Raw genomic sequence first — 22,987 nt, forward strand, 5'->3', positions numbered from 1 at the left:
AAAGACAGCCTCTTCAATAAGTGGTGCTGGGAAAACTGGATAGCTACATGTAAAAGAATGAATTGGAACACTCCCTAACACCATACACAAAAATAAACTCAAAATGGATTAAAGACCTAAATGTAAGGCCAGACACTATAAAACTCTTAGAGGAAAACATAGGAAGAACACTCTTTGACATAAATCACAGCAAGATCTTTTCTGACCCACCTCCTAGAGTAATGGAAATAAAAACAAAAATAAACAAATGGGACCTAATGAAACTAAAAGTTTTTGCACAGCAAAAGAAACTATAAACAAGATGAAAAGACAACCCTCAGAATGGGAGAAAATATTTGCAAAAAATCAACGGACAAAGGATTAATCTCCAAAATATATAAACAGCTCATGCAGCTCAATATTAAAAAAACAAAAAACCCAATCAAAAAATGGGCAGAAGGGGCTTCCCTGGTGGCACAGTGGTTAAGAATCTGCCTGCCAATGCAGGGGACAGAGGTTCCAGCCCTGGTCCAGGAAGATCCCACATGCCGCAGAGCAACTAAGCCTGTGCACCACAACTACTGAGCCTGTGCTCTAAAGTCCACAAGCCACAACTACTGAGCCCAAGTGCCAAAACTACTGCAGCCCTCACACCTAGAGCCCATGCTCTGCAACAAGAGAAGCCACTACAGTGAGAAGCCCACCCACCGCAACGAAGAGTAGTCCCTGCTCGCCGCAACTAAAGAAAGCCTGCGTACAGCAACAAAGACCCAACACAGCCAAACTAAATAAATTAAAAAAAAAAAATGGGCAGAAGACCTAAATAGACATTTCTCCAAGGAAGACATACAGATGGCCAAGAGGCACATGAAAAGTTACTCAACATCACTAATTACTAGAGAAATGCAAATCAAAACTACAATGAGGTATCACCTCACACCAGTTACAATGGGCATCATCAGAAAATCTACAAACAACAAATACTGGAGAGGGTGGTACTATTTGCAATAGCCAGGTCATAGAAGCAACGTAAATGCCCATCGACAGACGAACGGATAAAGAAGATGTGGTACATATATACAACAGAATATTACTCAGCCATAAAAAGGAACGAAATTGGGTCACTTGTAGAGACGTGGATGGATCTAGAGACTGTCATACAGAGTGAAGTGAGTCAGAAAGAGAAAAACAAATATCGTATATTAACGCATATATGTGGAATTTAGAAAAATGGTACAGATGAGCCAGTCTGCAAGGCAGAAATAGAGACACAGAGGTGGAGAACAAACGTACAGACACCAAGAGGGGAAAGTGGGGGCGGGTGGGGGGGGTGGGATGAATTGGGAGATTGGGATTGAGATATATACACTAATATGTATAAAATAGGTAACTAATAAGAACCTGCTGTATAAAAAAAATAAAATAAACTTGAAAAAAAATAAAAAGCTAGTAGAATTATCTCAAGATCACAGGATACAATGTCAATATACAAGAAACTACTGTATTTCTACATATGAATAATAATCCACTGAAAATTTAAATTAAAAATACTATTTACAATAGCATAAAGAATACAAAATGGGGCTTCCCTGGTGGCGCAGAGGTTGAGAGTCCGCCTGCCGATGCAGGGGAGAATACAAAATGTTTGGAATAAATTTAACAAAAAATGTACAATATTCATACACTGCAAACTATAAAACACTGTTAAGTGATTTTTTTAAAAGACATAAATAAGGGAGAAATATACTATTTTAATCGGGACAATTCAATACTGTTAAGACATCAATTCTCCTGAAATTGATCGGGAGACTGAATGTAATCTCCTTCAAAATCCCAGCAGGCTTTTTGCAGAAACAGATAAGCTGATTCTAAAAGTTGTAAGAAAATGCAAAAGACCTATGACTGCTGAGACAACTTTTTAAAAGAGAACAAAATTAGAAGACTTACTCTACCTGGTTTCAAGACTTTAGTTATAATAGCCAAAACTGTGTGGTATTCCAAAGACGAACATATATTAATGGAACAAAATAGAGTCCAGGACCCAAATATATGGTTTCAATGAAGGTATTAGGGCAATTTAATGGGGAAAGATAATATTTTCAACTAGTGGTATTGGGACAACTGGATATACATATGCAAAAAAAAAAAGATCCCCAACCTATGCCTCACACCATACATAGAAATTAATTCTAAATGGGTTATAGACCTAAATGTTAGACTAAAATTATAAAACTTTGGGAAGAAAACATGGGAGAAAGTCTTAGTGACCTTAGGTTCGGCAAAGATTTTTTAGGTAGGATGCAAAAAGCATGAAAAATTTGTAAACTGAACTTCACCAAAATTAAAAAACTTCTGATCTTCAAAATACACTACTAAGGATGTGAAAAAGTAAGCCACAGACAGAGAGAAAATACTTGTAAAACATTTGTCTCATAAAGGACTTTGATCCACAAGTTTTACACCTTAATAAGAAAGCCAATCTGCCTTTTAAAAAATAGGCAAAAGAGGGCTTCCCTGGTGGCGCAGTGGTTGAGAATCTGCCTGCCAATGCAGAGGACACGGGTTCGAGCCCTGGTCTGGGAAGGTCCCACATGCCGCGGAGCAACTAGGCCCGTGAGCCACACTACTGAGCCTGTGCGTCTGGAGCTTGTGCTCCGCAACAAGAGAGGCCCGGCAAAGATTTTTTAGGTAGGATGCAAAAAGCATGAAAAATTTGTAAACTGAACTTCACCAAAATTAAAAAACTTCTGATCTTCAAAATACACTACTAAGGATGTGAAAAAGTAAGCCACAGACAGAGAGAAAATACTTGTAAAACATTTGTCTCATAAAGGACTTTGATCCACAAGTTTTACACCTTAATAAGAAAGCCAATCTGCCTTTTAAAAAATAGGCAAAAGAGGGCTTCCCTGGTGGCGCAGTGGTTGAGAATCTGCCTGCCAATGCAGAGGACACGGGTTCGAGCCCTGGTCTGGGAAGGTCCCACATGCCGCGGAGCAACTAGGCCCGTGAGCCACACTACTGAGCCTGTGCGTCTGGAGCTTGTGCTCCGCAACAAGAGAGGCCACGACAGTGAGAGGCCCGTGCACCACGATGAAGAGTGGCCCCCGCTCACAGCAGCTGGAGAGAGCCTTCGCACAGAAACGAAGACCCGACACAGCCAAAAATAAATAAATAAATAAATAAAATTTTTAAAAAAATAGTCAAAAGATTTGTACAGATACTTAACCAAGAAACAAAAAAAAAAACAAAAAAACAAATGTATGCGTTGCCAATAAGCACATGAAAAGATGCTCAAAATGATTAGTAATTCATTAGGGCAACATAAATTAAAACCCCAATGAAATACTACTACTCACCCACCAGAATGATTGAAATTTTTAAAAACTCATGATACCAAGTATTGGGAAGGATGTAGAGCAACTAGAACTCTCACACTGCTAAGTGGGAATATAAAATGGTTCAGCCACTTTAACTGTGGCTCATGAATTTAAACATGTCCTTATCACATGACCAAGTAATCCTACCCCTAGATATTTACTTAAGAGAAATAAAAACATGTCCATACAATGACTTGTACTTGAATGTTTATGCAGCTTTATTTACAGCCAAAAAACTGGAAAGAACCCCAAATGTCCAACTGGTTAATAGATAAACAAACTGTGGTCTATCCATACAAGGGAATACTACTCAGAAGTAAAAAGGGACAAACTACTGGTATACACAACAACATGGATGAATCTTGAAAGCATTGTACATAGTGAAATAAGTCAGACACAAAAGGTTACGTACTGTATAATTCCATTTACATGAAATTCTAGAAAGGGTAAAACATGAAATTCTAGAAATCCATGAAATTCTATAAAGTGATAGAAAGCAGAGAAGTAATTGCCCAGGGTGAGGATTATAGGAAGGGAACTGACTGCAAAAGGGCATGGAAGCACTTTCTGGAGTTATGAGAATAGTCTATATTATTATTGTAGTAGTGATTATGAAACATAGCAGGATGTTATGGTCCTTGCCCCCCATGTCCTCAGCCTGCCTTATGTCTGTGGAAAAACTTTAGCCAAAGAATAAGTTTAATCAGGGAAGTGAGAAAATGCAGAAACAAAGGAAAACAGCCCAACAAGACTAACAGCCCAACAAGACAAGTTTAGTCATTAAACATAGTCAAGGACCTTTATAGTTCCTCTTCAACGGCTGTAGATAATATTCTGAGCCGTATCCTGTGAGCTGTCTTATAGATACTGAAACCCCCACCAGGAGGAAGAAGTTAATTACATGATGACCAGACTGTAGCCATGACATAAGCTGCCACAATTCTGAGAGCTGGCCTCAAAGAAATGGGAACAAACCGACCCTGGAACTGAAGATTAACTGTACTTAAAACAATCAAGATGATGCTGGCCAGACCACTGATAACCAATTTCAAGATGACTGTCAGAGCTGACTGTGCTGTTTCTGCATGTAGCTCCCTCCCTCTGTCTATAAAAGCTTTTGCCCACTGATAGTCAGTGGGGGGCTCAGCCTCTGGACAGGCAGCAGTAAATCACCCCCAACCCTGGGTGCCAGCCTCCAAAATAAAGCAAACTTTCCTTTCCACCAACCTTGCCTCTTTATTGGCTTTCAAGTGGCAAGTAGCTGGACCCCCATTTTCAGTAACAATTATACAACTGTATACATTTGTTAAAACGCATCGAACTGTGTACTTAAACTGGTGAATGCTTTACTTAAAACATTTGTCAAAACTCATGAAGTTGTACACTTAACACTGGTAAATTTGAAGTATGTAAATTATACCTCAAAAGAGCCTATTTAAGAAAAGATGCTTCAGGGAGTTCCCTGGTGGTCTAGTGGTTAGGATTTGGCACTTTCACTGCCATGGTCCAGGTTCAGTCCCTGGTCGGGGAACTGAGATGCCGCTATGAGTAGGAGACAATATTAATAATTATCATTACCACATTATTACTGTACATATACTGTATGCCAGGTGCTTAACTTAAATGATTATATTTTATCTCAAAACCACCAAGTGAATTAGGCATTATTATTTCTATTTTCTTTAATAGATAATAAGATTGAATAACTAGCTATTAAGTAGCAAAGACAAGATGATTTGAGTCAGTCTGGCCTCTTTAACAAAAACTTGTACTCTCAGAAAAGTGTTCTACTTTATTGGAGTTCAAAAAGCACAAAATTGAGTATAATATGAGGTTGGGCTATTCACATAGGTAGAGTTTAACAGTGTTCATCTACGGGGAATAGGGCATTAGTAGGTATAAAAAAGATTTTTATTTTATACTTTAAATACTTCTGAATTGTTTAAAAATATTTCTTAAACAAGCATTTTATACCTTTCAGTAACATATTTAAAAAGATGTTATAGGGGGCTTCCCTGGTGGCGCAGTGGTTAAGAACCCACCTGCCAATGCAGAGGACATGGGTTCAAGTCCTGGTCTGGGAAGATTCCACATGCCGCGGAGCAACTAAGCCCGTGTGCCACAACTACTGAGCCTGCGCTCTGGAGCCCGCAAACCACAACTACTGAGCCCGTGTGCCACAACTACTGAAGCCCACGCACCTAGAGCCCGTGCTCCACAACAAGAGAAGCCACCGCAATAAGAAGACCATGCACCGGAACGAAGAGTAGCCCCTGCTCGCCACAACTAGAGAAGGCCCACATACAGCAACAAAGACCCAACGCAACCAAAAATAAATTTTAAAAAATGCTTAAAAAGATGTTATATATCTCTAATTATTAAATTCATAATTGGTCCCATTCTTCTGTTACAACTTTAAAATTGTGAAATATTTAGTAAAACATCCTTCTATATACTGCCTGATGTTTAAGAGGTGCTAACATCTAGAAACCAACATTTGAAAATGGCTTACATTAATCTAAAATATATATGTAGATACCAAATAAATACTTGTTGAGTATCAGTAATCACACATTAGCTTATTTAAAATTTTGAAAGATGATGCATCACAAGGATAATGCCTACAGGTTAAAATTTTCTTTATATACATAAGCTAGCATCTGGAGTTTTCCTGTTGAACTCTTTATTAGGAGAGACATTGGGATAATCAATTGTGTCTAATTAAAGTCTGCTTATAACTGAAAGTGCCTAGAAATCCTGATGGGACAAGACATACCATAGAGATTAAATTAATTAGCAGTCAAAGCTAATTAGCAGTAATAAGATTAAATAAGTAATAAGATTAAACATAGATGGGGTACTAGACAAAAATGTCTGGAGATAATATGTTTGGTTTTAAGACTCCCCAATGGTCTTCTTGCCTTCAGTCTTGCCCCCTTCATGTTACACATCTACAGAGGATTTTCATAACGATTTGGTTATGAACAAAAGATGGCAAAAAAACTGCAGCAACATGAAACATGCAGGAAAGAAACAGATACTGAAAGCCATTATAGAAAAATTTCAAGGTGGGGCTTGAACTAAAGTATCTACCTAATGGGACAGAAATAAAAGATAAACATGAACAATATTATGAATCATGGAAGAAATCTTAGAATACAGCAGTGATTTAGATATGGGGCTATATAATGGTTTGCTAATTTGTTTTCCCATAACCTAACTTACAGTTAACAAAGAGGGAAAAACCCAGACTGCATGCATAAACAAGTGGATACTAAATAAGAAAGAAAAATCAAGGAAGGGGACATAAAACAGATGCAGAGATTGAAAGACACTATGGTGGTCAAGAGATGAATGGATTAAAAAGATGTGATAAATACATACAATGGAATATTACTCAGCCATAAAAAAGAATGAAATTCTGCCATTTGCAGCGACACAGATGGACCTAGATAGTATTATATATTTTTTCAAAACTTTAATTTTATTTATCTATTTATTTTTGGCCACACAGTGTGGCTTGCGGGATCTTAGTTCCTGACCAGGGATTGAACCTATGCCCTCAGCAGTGAAAGTCTGAAGTCCTAACCACTGGACCACCAGGGGATTCCCAGTATTAAGTTTAGTGAAACAAGTCAGACAGAGAAAGACAAATACTCTATGTTATCACTTACATGTGAAATCTAAACAGTAAAACAAACAAATGTATATAACAAAACAGAAACAGAAGACTCACATATATAGCGAACAAACTAGTGGTTACCAGTGGGGAGAGAAAAGGGGACGGGGCAAGATAGAAGTATGGGATTAAGAAACACAAACTCCTATGTATAAAATAAATAAACAAAAAGGATATATTGCACAACACAGCAAAATATAGCCATTATTTTCTGTTAACTTTAAATGGAATATAATTTATAAAAATATTCAATCACTATGTTGTACACTAATAATGTAACATTGTAGGTTGACTGTACTTCAACAAATAAATAAAAACAAATAATGTTTTACCGTAAAAAAAAAAAAAAAGGCACTACAGGGGACTTCCCTGGTGGCACAGTGGTTAAGAATCTGCCTGCCAATGCAGGGGACACAGGTTCGAGCCCTGGTCCAGGAAGATCCCAAATGCCGCGGAGCAACTAATCCCGTGCGCCACAACTACTGAGCCTGTGCTCTAGAGCCCATGTGCCACAACTACTGAGCCCACGCACCTAGAGCCCGTGCTCCACAACAAGAGAAACCACCACAATGAGAAGCCCGCTCCCGCTTGCCGCAACTAGAGAAAGCCCACATGCAGCAATGAAGACCCAACACAGACAAAAATAAATACATAAAATAAATAATTAAAAAAAAAAAACGGCACTACAATGGTCCAAAAAAATCACAGATTTTTTCCTTGGGAAATTGATACAGAAATATCACTTTTATTACAGAAAGATTATTAAGGGAGGGGCTTTTTTAAGACAGGAAAAGAAGAGCTGTGTTTTGTTATAATGAATTTAAAACTTTGGACAGTTACCTAGTTAGTAATATTCTAAGAACAATGACATTGGGAATAAGGCTGAGGAAATTAAAAAATGTATAATGGAGCAGGTTGCATATCATCTATATAATGAATGTAACTGAAGCTCTCAGAACAAATTTTAGCAAGACATGGAGTATAAGGCAGAGCCCTGAGGAATCTCTATTGTAACTACAGATAAGGGAAAGTACCTTCTAAAGAGAAACTAAAAAAGTAAACCAAGCTCCAGGTCCATACATGCACCTGCTTTCAGAACTGCTCCCCACCAGATGATCCAGAGTCTTCAGACTCAACATAACCAACAATAGGTTCATCTTCCTCACTCTCTACTGTTTCCCCGCTTGTATGAGTGGCACCACCATCCACCTGAACACCTCTGTCAGAAACTTGAGAGGTCTCCTACCTCTTCCTTATCTCTCCCTACCCACATCAAGTCCGGTGAACTACTGCTGTTAACTAAAGTTCTTAAACATAGTCCTCTCTTTAACTTTCCCCCTTTCTGTTCCCATTGCTGGTCCTTTCATGTAGATCTTCAACAAATTTCACCTGGACTATTGTAACAGTTTCATAGCAAGTCCCTCTGACTCCAATCTTTCCATGTATCACCTTACCCCAAATACAGAACCTACTTAAGGATTTCCTAATGCATAAACTTTGGGGATGTCAGTTTGATTCTTAGAATTTGGGAATGAAAATAAAACCTAAACTCCTCAGCATGACACAAAATCCTTCATAAGACCCTTCTTACATTCCCTCCTCATATTCTGGGTCCCATCCAAGCTGAACTACTTGCAGTTTCCCCAGCTTACTCTATGACATACTGTTCTCAGCCTGTGAAGCCTTTTCCCCGTTCTGCATGGCTAACTCCTAACCATCCTTCAAATGTCAATCTCTTGATTTGTTTATTTACTCTACTATCTTCCTTCCTTGACTATAAACAACTTACAAACAATGATTGTGTTTTTGATCACCCATCACTTCAAGCAGCTCAATGATTGCATATTCATTAACTCCATAAGCATGTCCTGCCATAAATGTGCCAGCCCAGGGCTAGTTACTGAGTGAATAAAAGCAAAGTGAATAAAACAAGTGAATAAAAACAAAGTTTGCTCAAACAAACAATTTTAAAAAGCCACTTCTTAGTTTTAGTTTCTTAGTTTAGTAGGGAATAAGACAGATATGAAAGAAATAAGAATCAAAAGAAGTAAACAAATTAAAGCCAGAATTAGATACGAGGTAATAATCAATGCAATAAAATGTGAGTACTGGGAAACAGAGGGGCAACTGTAGTTCCTAAAGGAACTGAGAAATATACATACTGCCCAATCATTTGCTGTACCCCAAATTTTTCTGCAATAACTCAAAATCTGTTAAATAAATGGATAGAGGGCTGAGGACAAGATCAAATGTTCATCAAGGAGATGAATAAAAACAATACATAAAATGACTACATCACGGAATAGAAAAATTTTCAAGAACTCTTGCAAAATTCCCTGAAAGCTTTGGTTAAACTCCCCCACTAAAATAAAGGAAAAGAAGTACTATTTCATTTTAGCTACTCTATATATGTAGATTTAAAAATACAATTTAATAGGTGATCATACTGGGTGTTAATTCCTTCATGCAAAGTACAACCTCAGAAGTTTGTTAATAGAAGGAAAGTTATGTATTTCTTTAGTGTTCAGTGAGAGTTGAAGAAGAAAAGAAAATAGAACTTACTGTCCACGAGGATACCAACGGTGCTTAGTAGTAAAGAACATTTTGCTAAGTTGTTCTATCATGGGTCCTTGCTCTAAGTGTTCACCTTTTTCTTCTAATCTGGTTTTCAGCACTAGATCATGTGTTTCTTCATTATTCTGCACAGGATCTGGCCGAGGGATAGGCTGCAAAATAATCAGCAATGAACAACATCAAAATGTAGGAATGTTAGCCAGTATCTGATTGAGTTTACAGTAAAATAATTACCACACTGAGTACTTCATTATTGTACCTAAAGGTGGGTAAATAAGTCATCAGAACAGTTTCACTTAGCTGCACTATTCATTAAAGAATCAGAATTTTTTTTTGGCCACACCATGCAAGATCTTAGTTCCCTGACCAGGGATCGAACCCGTGCCCCCTGCAATGGAAGCACAGAGTCCTAACCACTGGATCGCCAGGGAATTCCCCAGAAATATTTTTCTTCTCATATCAAGTTTTCGGTTTCCTTTCCAATAATAAAGTTCTTATTTAAAGTTATTTTCCCCCAATAATAAAGTACTTACTACTTTAGTTTCTATTTCTCAAAACTATAAATTGTGCCCATTATTATTTTTTAACTTAAAAGTTTAGTCTCTATCTTGCATACCATTAAAGTGAGATACAATGAAAAACCTTTAATAGAAAATGACATTTCTTATATCCAAAAGAAGCAGGAAATTTTTCAATGTTTTCATTTTAGGTGCCTGAAATGCCATCAAATGATGCTTTATGGTAATTCAAGTAGTTTTTTCCCCCAAAGACATTAATTACCAAAAAACTCTCATCTCCTCCCAACACATGAGTGATATAACATATGCCCATCAGCAACACTGGCTGACTAAAGCCCTTAAAAATCAGTGTCTTGGGGCTTCCCTGGTGGCGCAGTGGTTGAGAGTCCGCCTGCCGATGCAGGGGACGCGGGTTCGTGCCCCTGTCCGGGAAGATCCCACATGCCGCGGAGCGGCTGGGCCCGTGAGCCATGGCCGCTGAGCCCGCGTGTCTGGAGCCTGTGCTCCGCAATGGGAGAGGCCACGACAGTGAGAGGCCCGCGTACCGCAAAAAAAAAAAAAAAAAAAAAAAATCAGTGTCTTGGAAAGTCAAGCTACCTATATTTTAAATATTAAGTGATAACATATGTAACACAAGATTGTAACATTGCCTTGCTTTACAAATACCATAGACATGTATTACAACACAATAAAAACGTGAATTTACCATCAAAAAGGAAACAATTCAAACAGATGTCTTCTTTACATTCACACACTATTAATGACAACTGCTACATTCTACCACTGTACTGAATGTTACAGCATAGACTCATATTTATTTAGTTTTATGTACATGAAAAAATAAAACCTCTTTAAAAGGCAATATATAAGTACATGATGGTGGCACAACTGACTAAGTACTATAGAGATGCAAATTAACAAAGATATTAGTGAGAAATAGAACAGGAGCCAAGTCAGAGCCTTGTCACAGAGTGCAGAATGAATTCTAGAAGGAATAACAAACATTATAAATAAAGCAAAGTAGGTAAAAACATACAATAAGCAGGTGATCTTAAAAAATGGATCTCAAGAAATCAGATTATGAAAAGTTTTCAAAGTTAGATTTAAGTGTAACAATTTGATTTAAGTAGAAATAAGGAACCACTTCCTTAGTGTGGGAGGGAATAAGGAGAAAGTATAATGAAGAGGTTAAGAATTGGGCTTTGGTCAATAACTACTATCTCTGTGACCTTGGAATAGTTATTTAAGCTCTTAATCTCCCTTTCGTAAAATCTAAGGAGTAATTATCTACCTAATAAGGGTTTGATGAGAATTAAGTGAAATAATAACACGCTGAGCTGTCCCTTGTACTCTTTGAGTTCAATAATGGTAGGTAGCTGTTAACATTTATTTTAAGGCCTCAAACAGGAAAACAGTGATATAAATTTATTTAAAGAAAAAGCGCTCCTTAGACATTTTAAGTAATTTTATGATCATCTCTTACATGTAGAGTGAAATATTAATATTTGTGTCTTTGCAAGTTACTATCAGACCCTGAGGTATACTAGCAAATGCTAGATTAGAGCCTCTAGTTTTCTCTCTTTTAGGTTACTATACTTGTTGCTAAAGATCAAATGTTTTAACTATTATCAAACAGTTATTTTCAAGTGTTAATAATGTTCATTGTCTCTCTTCCTATTCCCAACAGGCTCAGTTCTAATATATCACAAATTCTCTCTGCTTTGTATTTCTTTTCCAGGCACACAGATAAAAGACATTGGAATTAATGGCTTCTTCGAAGTCTAAACCAAAAGCCTCTGCAGACTCAGAACTGATTTTTAGGTTGTATTTGATCTCCTTGATCAAACTTCAAAGAAAGGGTACATGAATATTTCAGTAAAAAGTAAAAACTAAAATAAAACTGAATGTCAACTTTAAAAAAAACATTCAGAACTGTCATCCTGAATTTCCCTTGTTTTTCTTAAGAATTTTCAAATTTGACTTTTGAAATTTTCCACTAAATCAACCACTAAAAAGAATTTTGAGTACTTACATTTTTACTTTATTTTTCCAAATCATTATTTTTTGCCCCTGGTTTAAAATCTTTATCTTCCTAAACTAGAAATCCTAAATTCTAGAAAAATATTTTTAGTTTTAATAAAACACATACCTGGCCAAAACAGAAAGAAGGACCTTTTTACCTGGATCCATGGAAAATAATCAACATCTTTTAGATTCAAATGTAAATTACCAGAAAACCAAAGATACAAATCATCTTAACTTTCCTAAAGCCAGTGTCAGTAGGTATTTCTACTTATAACCAGGATCTCTGTATGCAATATGCTTTCCAGAGCCTAGAGAATGAAAGGGCCCACTAGAGTTACAGCTACTTCCTTGAGAAAAGAAAAAAATCAAATCTAAATTTTAAGTCACCTTTAAATATAGTTATTGAATGTTATGTACTATCTTCATGAAATCTGTAAATCTGGATTCAAAAAGAACATATTTTAACAGTAACATGTTTTCGAGAATGTTTCTTATTGTAAATAAAGTCCAATCTATAATTTATTACTTTAGAAACAAAAAATTTCCATGCTTCTCCATGTAAATATCTCTTAGCCTTAAAACAGAAAACCCTTAAGCATGAAGAGAGAGGGCCAAATTTATTTATTTAATCAGCAATATTCATTGTGCACCTACCAAGTACAGGTATTATTCCAGGTGCTGAGGATATAGCAGGGAACAAAACAGACTAGGCCCTGTCCTCATGGAGCTTACATTTTAATGGAGGGAGACAGACAGAAAAGCAAGAAAATATCCAGTGCGCCAGAAATGATAAATGCTATTAAGAAAAGCAAAGCAAAGTGAAGGACAATAGGGATTCCAGGGGCAGGGGTACTATTTTTTTTTTTTTTTTTTTTTGCGGTACGCGGGCCTCTCACTGTTGTGGCCTCTCCCGTTGCGGAGCACAGGCTCCGGACGCACAGGCTCAGAGGCCATGGCTCACGGGCCCAGCTGCTGCACGGCATGTGGGATCTTCCCGGACCGGGGCACGAACCCGTGTCCCCTGCATCGGCAGGCGGACTCTCAACCACTGCACCACCAGGGAAGCCCAGGGGTACTATTTTAAATGTAGTGGCAAGGAAGGTCTCTAGGTAACAAATAAGGAAAGCTCTAAAGGAAAGGGAATAAACTATGAGGATTTCTGGGGGAAAAGCATTCCAGGCAGAGGAAGCAGTAACTATAAAGGCCCGGAGGCAGGAGCTTCTTAAGTACTTACCTTAAAGAACAGCATGGAGGCCAGTGTGGTAGCAGTAGAGTGATTAGTGTGAACTGACAGGAGTGATCTCCTAGACTAGAGAGAGGAATACTGAGGACATGGGAGAGGAGACAACTGATACAACAAAGGGAGTTCAACAGAAAAAGAGGCAGGGAGATGGGTATGTATGCAAGGGAGTGATTATGATGAAGACCGTGGAATCTATGCTGGGTAAAGAAAGAAGTGAGAATGTACAAGATACATGAAGGACTGTGAAAAAGTGGTTCGATCAATTGATGCTGGTCTTAATGAGGGGATGAATAATTCCTGAAGCTGGGAAACTAGGGGGAGTTGGTAGTAAGCTAGTGGAATTCTTAAAAATCTAGATTGGGAGGAAGGAGGATTAAAACATCTCTAGGGGGCTTCCCTGGTGGCGCAATGGTTGAGAGCCTGCCTGCCGATGCAGGGGATACGGGTTCGTGCCCCGGTCCAGGAAGATCCCACATGCCGCAGAGCAGCTGGGCCCGTGAGCCACGGCTGCTGAGCCTGTGCGTCCGGAGCCTGTGCTCCGCAACGGGAGAGGCCACAACAGTGAGAGGCCCGCGTACCGCCAAAAACAAAAAACAAAAAAAAAAAACTCTAGGGTACAACCACAGGAGTGGGGGGCTCCACTCCCACGAGGAAAAAAAGATCAAAAAGTTAAGAGGCTGGGGTAGTAGACAGTTCATCTACATGGACACTGAAATAACAAAGAATTAGGACACAGTGTTGGAGAGTGTGAGAGTACATCTAAAATCTTCAAAGAAGAGTGGAGGGATGGGGGCACGTTAGGGTGAGGAGAAGTGAACTGCGTGATGACAGATGACAGATAACAGCAAAAGAAAAAAGTAGATGGTATGGTTTAATGATACAAACTACAAAGCTACAAATTGTTATGGAGGAGGAAATGTGCCCCGCAACGGGAGAGGCCACAACAGTGAGAGGCCCGCGTACCGCCAAAAACAAAAAACAAAAAAAAAAAACTCTAGGGTACAACCACAGGAGTGGGGGGCTCCACTCCCACGAGGAAAAAAAGATCAAAAAGTTAAGAGGCTGGGGTAGTAGACAGTTCATCTACATGGACACTGAAATAACAAAGAATTAGGACACAGTGTTGGAGAGTGTGAGAGTACATCTAAAATCTTCAAAGAAGAGTGGAGGGATGGGGGCACGTTAGGGTGAGGAGAAGTGAACTGCGTGATGACAGATGACAGATAACAGCAAAAGAAAAAAGTAGATGGTATGGTTTAATGATACAAACTACAAAGCTACAAATTGTTATGGAGGAGGAAAGATGATCTGGATATGACAGTGAAGAGCCACAGGGACACCTATTCCGTCTCTATGCTCTGTAGTAAAAGGGTTTAGGAGAGAAAAGCACAACTACTTAAGAGTGCTAGGGAAGCAATGACACCAGGGTACAGCCAAGTTTCTGTTAGTCAGAAGGTGAAGGCAACATTCTGGAAGAAGTTAAGGTTATGAGAGATTTTAATGATGATAGTAAGTTCTAAAAGTACAGTGGAAAAGTTTTGAGAGTTGGGAAGGATAGGAAAAGCATCAGATTCAGGGATGCAAAGAGGCATATGGGGATGAGAGTTTGGATACTGAGAAATGACCACACAGTCCTGGGCTTCTTAGTATAAACTGCTAAAACAAGGATAAAGCACGTAACCAGAAATATAACAAAAAATAACAATGTAAGAAGGCACAATATAGTATGAGCTAGAGGTTTACAGGCCAAAAGTCAGTGACTTACTCCTATTTTCTACACACTGTCCAAAGAAATGAAACAAAAAAGGAATACTGGAATATTGCCTATGGTATCTAGCTAGAATACAAAGCAGGTAGACAAAATGGTGAGGTTTTAAAAAGGGAATACAAACTAGTAAAATAACATTAATTTGTTTTGTCAAACCGACGGTACTCTGGCCCTAAAGATGATTTTTAAAAATAGGTATCAGTAGATGCATCATGTGACGAATTATTTTCTCCTCAAAAAGCAAATCAAACATTACGAAATATAGTAGAAGAGGGCTTAAAGAAATAAGAGGAAGTATTCATATATAAAATAATAAAAAGACTTGGGTCAAGTTAAATTATATTAAAAATAAAAACAAAACCTCCTTTATCTAGTGCCTGGCTTTTGAAGAAATATGGAAAAAATTAAACTAGGCCACTTAAAATATATGCCCATGTTGGCCCATTAGAAGAAAATAACCAGGGGCTTCCCTGGTGGTGCAGTGATTGAGAATCCGCCTGTCAATGCAGGAGACGCGGGTTTGAGCCCTGGTCCGGGAAGATCCCACATGCCGCGGAGCAACTAAGCCCGTGCACCACAACTACTGAGCCTGCACTCTAGAGCCCATGAGCCACAACTACTGAGCCTGTGAGCCACAACTACTGAGCCCACAAGCCACAACTACTGAAGCCCACACGCCTAGAGCCCATGCTCTGCAACAAGAGAAGCCACCGCCATGAGAAGCCTGCGCACCACAACGAAGAGCAGCCCCTGCTCACCACAACTAGAGACAAGCCCGTGCGCAGCAACGAAGACTGAACGCAGCCAAAAATAAATAAATTAATTAATTAATTAAAAAAAGAAAAGCAAAAGAAAAAACTAACTAAAAAAAGAAGAAATTCACCAACATTAAAAGGATTATCAAAACCAACACAATATAAAAGTTATGAAACAGTACACTAAAATACAAACTTTTCATAATTTATTAGATTGCAATATACAGTAGTATGGGACAATGTGTTTTAAAAATTTATACTAGGTGTGTTTGATCCCTAGTCAGAAATCTACCAAATTTAAGACCAGAAAACTGATGCCGTAATTGTGTTTAAATGTTTCACTTTGTGTACTGAAAAAAACCTTTAGAGAAAAATGATGAAAAGAAATAAGAGAAAAATCAAAACAGTAAAATAAAAAAGCCAAAAGATCTAAACCAAATAAAGAAAATCAAACAATTCCCTTCTCTTTGGATACTGTAAAGAAGGGTGAATAGTCCAACAACAAATTAAAAATTACAAGAGATTTTCTTATACATACTTTTGTGTGTTCATACGGAATGTCCACAGAAGGGTGATAGCATACTATTGTCCTGCCATCAGATGTCAACGCAAGCTCTACTTTGCTAAAAAAAGAATGTTTTAGAAAGAGTTATACTGTATTCAAGGCAAAATGATTTTTAGAGCTAAAATTTGTTAATCACAAATCCCTGAAGAATAAATGCCATCATGTCACTGGACTGGCAAACCAGGTACCCATATTATAGGGGACAACTCATACCATCCCACAAAATATGTCAGCTTAACTACCACAACAAAAACATGTTGTAGTTTCTGCACATAAGACGCTGCTATAAAGATAAAGGACAATATTTCATTCATATGTTATTCCTAGTTCTTAGCATACTGACTAGAATAAGTACCAAATAAATTGTGGTTGAATTAAATATTTGTAATTTAGGATTATTCAATGTTAACATTATTATTCAATGTTAACAAAAGATAAGATAAATAACTGCTTAAGCTAATAGATATGAACCCTAAGAGAAAACCATAAAAAGTATTTAGCTTTTCCAAAAAGCTAAAGAATGCTTCAGGAAGAAAAGACCGCATTTCTATCAGCAAGTCTGTCTTACAACAAATGAAGTATTCACTGAAACACAATGATAATGATTTTTATTTAAACCATTTATAAGCCCAGACACTGGGTAAATAAGATCACTGAAATAATTTTTAAAAACAAAATTAAAGAAAGAATAATCAGAAAAGAAAGCAGAAAATACCAAAACAAGAAATAAAATTAAATCATTTCAGATAGAGCTAACGAACTTATTTTTTTTTAATTGGATTTCAATACATACCAATTATAGTCATCTGGAAGAGAAGAATACGTAGTTTTATGACAAACACAATATAAGGCTCCATCTGCAAAAACCCCAAACAGTAAGATGGATTTAGTTAATTTGAGCATATGTCCTCACACCAATGTAAAGCTAGTTTTACTCATTCAACCACTATTTACTGTATTCACTACGAAACAGGGCTGTACATGGAGCTAGGGATTCAACAAGTTAAGATCCAGTCCCTGACCTCAAAAAGGGTGCAAGTCTGGTGAGAGAGAGACAAGTAAACAAACAATTCCAATATAAAGATAAGCCCTGTTGGGAAGGGTAATAAGCATTGGGAGTAAAAGGGACACATGGACAGATTACAAAACAGGAGTGTACACGTTCAAGAATGCTTTTCCGGTGGAGATGATGTTTAAGGTGTTCTGAGGGATGATGGAGTAAGCTGGAGTTGTTAGGGGATGAGTACAGTGTTCCTTGCAGAGGGAACAAAAAGTGCCAGGACCAGAGGAAAGAAAGAACATAAAGTTTCTGAGTATTTTAAAAACTTTAGTGTTGGGAATTCCCTGGTGGTCTAGTGGTTAGGACTCAGCACTTTCACTGCCGGGGTCTGGGTTCAATCCCTGCTTGGGGAACTAAGATCCCGCAAGCCGCGCGGCTCAACCAAATAAATAAATAAATAAATAAATAAATAAATAAGGGCTTCCCTGGTGGCGCAGTGGTTGAGAATCTCCCTACTAATGCAGGGCACACGGGTTCGAGCCCTGGTCTGGGAGGATCCCACATACCGCAGAGCAACTAGGCCTGTGAGCCACAACTACTAAGCCTGCACATCTGAAGCCTGTGCTCCGCAACAAGAGAGGCCACAATAGTGAGTGGCCCCCGCTTGCCACAACTAGAGAAAGCCCTCACTCAGAAACAAAGACCCAACACAGCAAAAATAGATAAATAAATTAATAAACTCCTACCCCCAACATCTTCTTTAAAAAAAAAAAAAAGCATCATGCCTAAAGAGTTTTACACGTGGTACAAACTTTCAAAGACTAGATAGTTTTAATGTTGTATAAAATCCTTCAGTAGAGAAAGCCCTCACTCAGAAACAAAGACCCAACACAGCAAAAATAGATAAATAAATTAATAAACTCCTACCCCCAACATCTTAAAAAATAAAAATAAAAAAAATAATAATAAATAAATAAATAAATAAATAAAATAAAAACTTTAGTGTGACTGGAGTGCATAGTTCATAAAGGGCGAGTGTTTAAGTAATGAAATACAAAATAAACTGTTCAAAATCAACTTTTCTTAATCAAAATGCAACATTTCAAAGCATATTTTCCGTTTTTAGAATACCTACAAATTCAAGAGCCATAACTACTTTTTTTAAAGTTCATGAAAGGTCCCTCTATGTTCAGAGAAATTATGTTCCTTTAAATATAAAGAAAAAATGTAAATGTAGCTCAGTATGGTTAAAAAAAAATTCTGAATATATCTTGGCTAAAACCAAGGATCAACTTCTCAACTGAGCCACTTGCTCCTCAGTATGGAATGCCATCCCCACTTTGTTCAAATACCGCTCATCTTTCAAGAGTCAAAAGCTACCCTTCCATGAAATCCTTTTCCCCCTTCCTGCCCTACATCCCCCATCACAGAAAGAGTTGTCTATTTTTTTTACATGTCCCACAACCAACACTACATATGACATTGCTATACCATCATTGTATCCTTTTTTTTAATGCATCAGTTATTTATATGTATCAAAGATGTCTAAACAAAGATGTGTTTTCCATCTTTGTAAACTCTTTCCCCAAGGATTGCATATACTTAGAGGTCTAAATATAAATTCTTACTCCAATGCATTAAAAGTACAAAATTCATTAGTATCATAAAAGATTACTCAGCAAAATGTCAACCCCAAAATTCTATTGATGTAAAGATTACAAAATACAAAGAATTAGAAATATAACCTCATCTTTCAAAAGTTTTATTAATTTTCAATTATCTGTGCTAATACAGAAGAGCATTTATTAAGACAAATAAGAGGGTAATGTAAAAATCATTTACACAGGGCCTCCCTGGTGGCGCAGTGGTTGGGAGTCCGCCTGCTGATGCAGGGGACACGAGTTCGTGCCCCAGTCCGGGAAGATCCCACATGCCGTGGAGCGGCTAGGCCCGTGAGCCATAGCCGCTGAGCCTGCGCGTCCGGAGTCTGTGCTCCGCAATGGGAGAGGCCACAACAGTGAGAGGCCCGCGTACCGCAAAAAAAAAAAAAAAAAAAAAATCATTTACACATATTTTATTTTCTTGTCTGACACTGTTGGGGATCTTCTTAATTATGTATGGATTAATATTAAAAGCAGTTTGTATTCTCTGAATACACCAGCTAAGTGATGTACATGTTTGCTGAAAGAAACAGGGTTGGGTGGCAGAGGCAGGACAGACAGAATTTACCATTCTTAACTAGGCAGGAGGGAAAACTCAAGACAACAGTATTTAGTTCAATAGGAAACTGCAAAATTTGTACTCTGCACTGACTTAGACATTTGTTTGTACCCTCATGACATACATCACATTCTACCACATCATATTCCAAGTATTGTTTCCACAGGTGTCTGTTTCAACTATAAGTCTAATTAAGTTCCTTAAGGCCAGGAATCCCACCTTGTTCATTACTGTGTCCCCTATAGTTCCTACTAATAAAGAAGAGATTGCCAAACTGCCTCTAAAATGTTAATTTCTGTATAATTAATACTTGAAAAATACATTTGACATTTTATCAAGAGAAAAATTCTAGATATGGTTAAGTATCAGAGGTTCTAAATGCATAATTTAGAACTGATGCCAAAGTTAACATCAATCAATCCAAATCAACTCAATGTGCCGAAAAGAATTTCAATGAGAGTCAGCTCTCCACAACTCACAGGCTTTTCTTGTTTTACATATATATATATTTATACACACACACATTTAATTGCATTTTGACATGATCTATAAAAGGTGATAGTCCCACTTCATTTTCAAATGTTGAATATTTTAAATTACAACAACAAAGGCAGTATAGCAGAAAATATATTGGGAAGACATAGGTTTTGATCATAGATCTAATTTACCAGATACGCAACTTTGGTTGAGCTTCTGAGGGCAAGAGAACTCAAGTTCCTTCATCTTCAGAAAGAGAATAATGCCACGTGATAGGTAAGTTATTGTAAAATTCAAAGTTGTAAAGACCAAATGACTTAATATGCTTAAAAGCTGTAAGATTCCCACATTGACTGTATATTTTGGAAGGCTTTTAAATGTTCCTTCAGCTGTAAAATTCCCACATTGACTGTATATTTTGGAAGGTTTTAAATATTCCTTCTGGAATACAGGGAGGCCTTTTATTTGTGATCACTGAACTTTCCAATCACAGTTTTGCTTTGCCTCTAATCTTAATGTCCTTCCTTTTCATATAAAATATCAATAGTAACAGTAATAATACTTTACCTTCAATAGCAATAACAGAAATTGTGTAGAACAAGAGGCTTAAGGATGCAAGAAGTTAGGTAGTCACTAATTACTAGGATGACTGAGTGATAATGGAATAATTTTCCGGGGTAACCCAAATTAATTCTTCACTAATCAGATATTTTGACAACTGCGATTCACTGTGATCCATTCAACAAACATTTATTTATCACCTATCATGTATGAGAGGCACTAAAATAGACATTGTACAAATTTACAATCTAGTTGGTAAAGTATACACAGACAATTTTAACTTATCCAGGGGCAGATGAACTGGTTTTCAGATTAACCTGAGTGAGGACAAATTGCTGTTTCAGGACATGAGCTAGGTAAAAACTGATTACGTCTGAGGTCCCATCAGCCTTGGGGCTGAGTTCCTATCAGGGCAAAAGGGACACTAAGCAGCAGAGGTCTCTCCCTCAATTCTCAACAACAACAAAAAATGCTCCTAGGTAATCAAGAGCTGACTACTGTTTTGTTTTCACTATGATTTTAAGTGTATACCTACAGTCTCTTGGCAATCTCCTCTGTTTACTTAATTATACTTTCATTTATACAGCTTTTTACCCTAGTCTTCAACCAACTCTTTTCCTCTTAATTCAATAAAAATGTTCAATTACAAATGGTAGTCAATAGGAAACATGAAGGAAACAATTAAGGTCAGGCAGAGATGTGTAAAAAAAGTTGGCTGACTAAACATGATAAAGCAAACCTATTGTAGCCTTCTAACCATGTCTTCTGTACAAATGGGAGAATGCAGTTCACAGACAGAGGAAAAGGAAAGTGAAAAGAAGGTTGGTCAGGAAATAAAATTTTAATAGACTATATAGATCAATGTTTTGACTATCAAACATGTATTAATAGGCTTTGAAGAAAATATGTGACTACGTTTCTTCAGAAAAGAGAGGAAGAAATTACATTTTTTAAAAATTACACAGAAAAAACACAAAAGAACACACCAAAATAGTAATAATAATCACCCTGTAAGATGGAATTGTAAATTTGCCCTTTGCTAATTTTAAGAACTACTAAAAAAAAGCAGTATGTGAAAATATAAATATAAGTGATTCAAACTAGAAAAAGTTCCTCTTTATCAATCCCTCCCTTGCCCTCGGTTAAATCCCACTTGTGGGCTACAGAGATAACTTATTTGGTCCACATCTTTTACTCTGCATTTATACATATATTATATATACACACACACATATATGGTCGATCATCTTTTTTTTTTTTTTGGTGGTATGCGGGCCTCTCACTGTTGTGGCCTCTCTCGTTGCGGAGCACAGGCTCCGGACGCGCAGGCTCAGCGGCCATGGCTCACGGGCCCAGCCGCTCCGCGGCATATGGGATCTTCCCGGACCGGGGCACGAACCCGTGTCCCCTGCATCGGCAAGCGGACTCTCAACCACTGCGCCACCAGGGAAGTCCATCGATCATCTTTTAAATGCACAATGAGATCATACGATATATACTGTTCTATGACATACTTTTTCCCCCTTCTATACAGAGATCTTTCCACGTTACACTCCTATACAATAGCAGGCATATACAATAACTAAATTAAATGTTCTTCAATGAACATGTAATACTATAATATTTGAGAAAGTTTAAAACTTTTTAAACATTGGACTTCCCTCGTGGTCCATTGGATAAGACTCCGCGCTCCCAACGCAGGAGGCCGGAGTTCGATCCCTGGTCAGGGAACTTGATCCCGCATGCATGCCAAAACGAAGATCTGGCACAGCCAAAATAAATAAATAAATATTAAAAAAAAAAAACACAAACACTTTTTAAACATTAAAAAACTCACTTACTTTGAATTGGAAATAAATGTTTCAAGATAGTTCTGCTTGATATAGCCCATTTTACTGCTGCCAATGCCATGGTGAATCAAGATGCTTATCAGGTGGTATGAAAGATGATTTGAAGAGAAACTGCTTTTAAAATCTGCTTCTAAAAAAAAAAAAACAAAAAAACAAACAAAACTGCTTCTAGGTATACCTATTTTCACTCCTGCATAAGAGATAAAGAAAAATCAGTGCTACCTATAATAAATTAAAGTGACACAATACACTAAATACTACAAAATAGGATCACTACCGAGAACTACAGTTGCCTAACACAAAACTTTTAAACAACTTTCCATTCCCAGGCAATACAGTACAAAGAGCAACATCATCAAAATGTATAGTAAGATCAGAAACCCAAGAACTATG

At 37.5% G+C, this 22,987-nt stretch overlaps 1 protein-coding gene across 5 annotated transcripts in view; it reads right to left on the reverse strand.

Moving 5' to 3' along the window:
* Positions 1-22,796, reverse strand: part of MRPL42 (mitochondrial ribosomal protein L42) — a 77,988-nt gene extending 55,192 nt beyond the window's left edge. For 2 of the 5 annotated variants that reach the window (XM_055085247.1, XM_055085246.1), the window contains exons 1-4: positions 22,586-22,794; positions 17,280-17,343; positions 16,460-16,544; positions 9,601-9,764 (exon numbers count right to left, since the gene is read on the reverse strand). In XM_055085247.1, the coding sequence (XP_054941222.1) occupies positions 9,601-9,764; positions 16,460-16,544; positions 17,280-17,343; positions 22,586-22,655 (383 nt within the window). In that variant the 5' untranslated portion in view covers positions 22,656-22,794. Of the gene's footprint in view, positions 1-9,600; positions 9,765-16,459; positions 16,545-17,279; positions 17,344-22,585 lie in introns of all 5 variants that reach the window. The other 3 variants (XM_055085248.1, XM_028490442.2, XM_028490447.2) reach the window with 3 other exon arrangements.
* Positions 22,797-22,987: the final 191 nt, after the last annotated feature.

This window comes from Physeter macrocephalus, chromosome 6 (genome assembly GCF_002837175.3).
Source record: "Physeter macrocephalus isolate SW-GA chromosome 6, ASM283717v5, whole genome shotgun sequence".
Lineage (NCBI taxonomy): Eukaryota > Metazoa > Chordata > Mammalia > Artiodactyla > Physeteridae > Physeter > Physeter macrocephalus.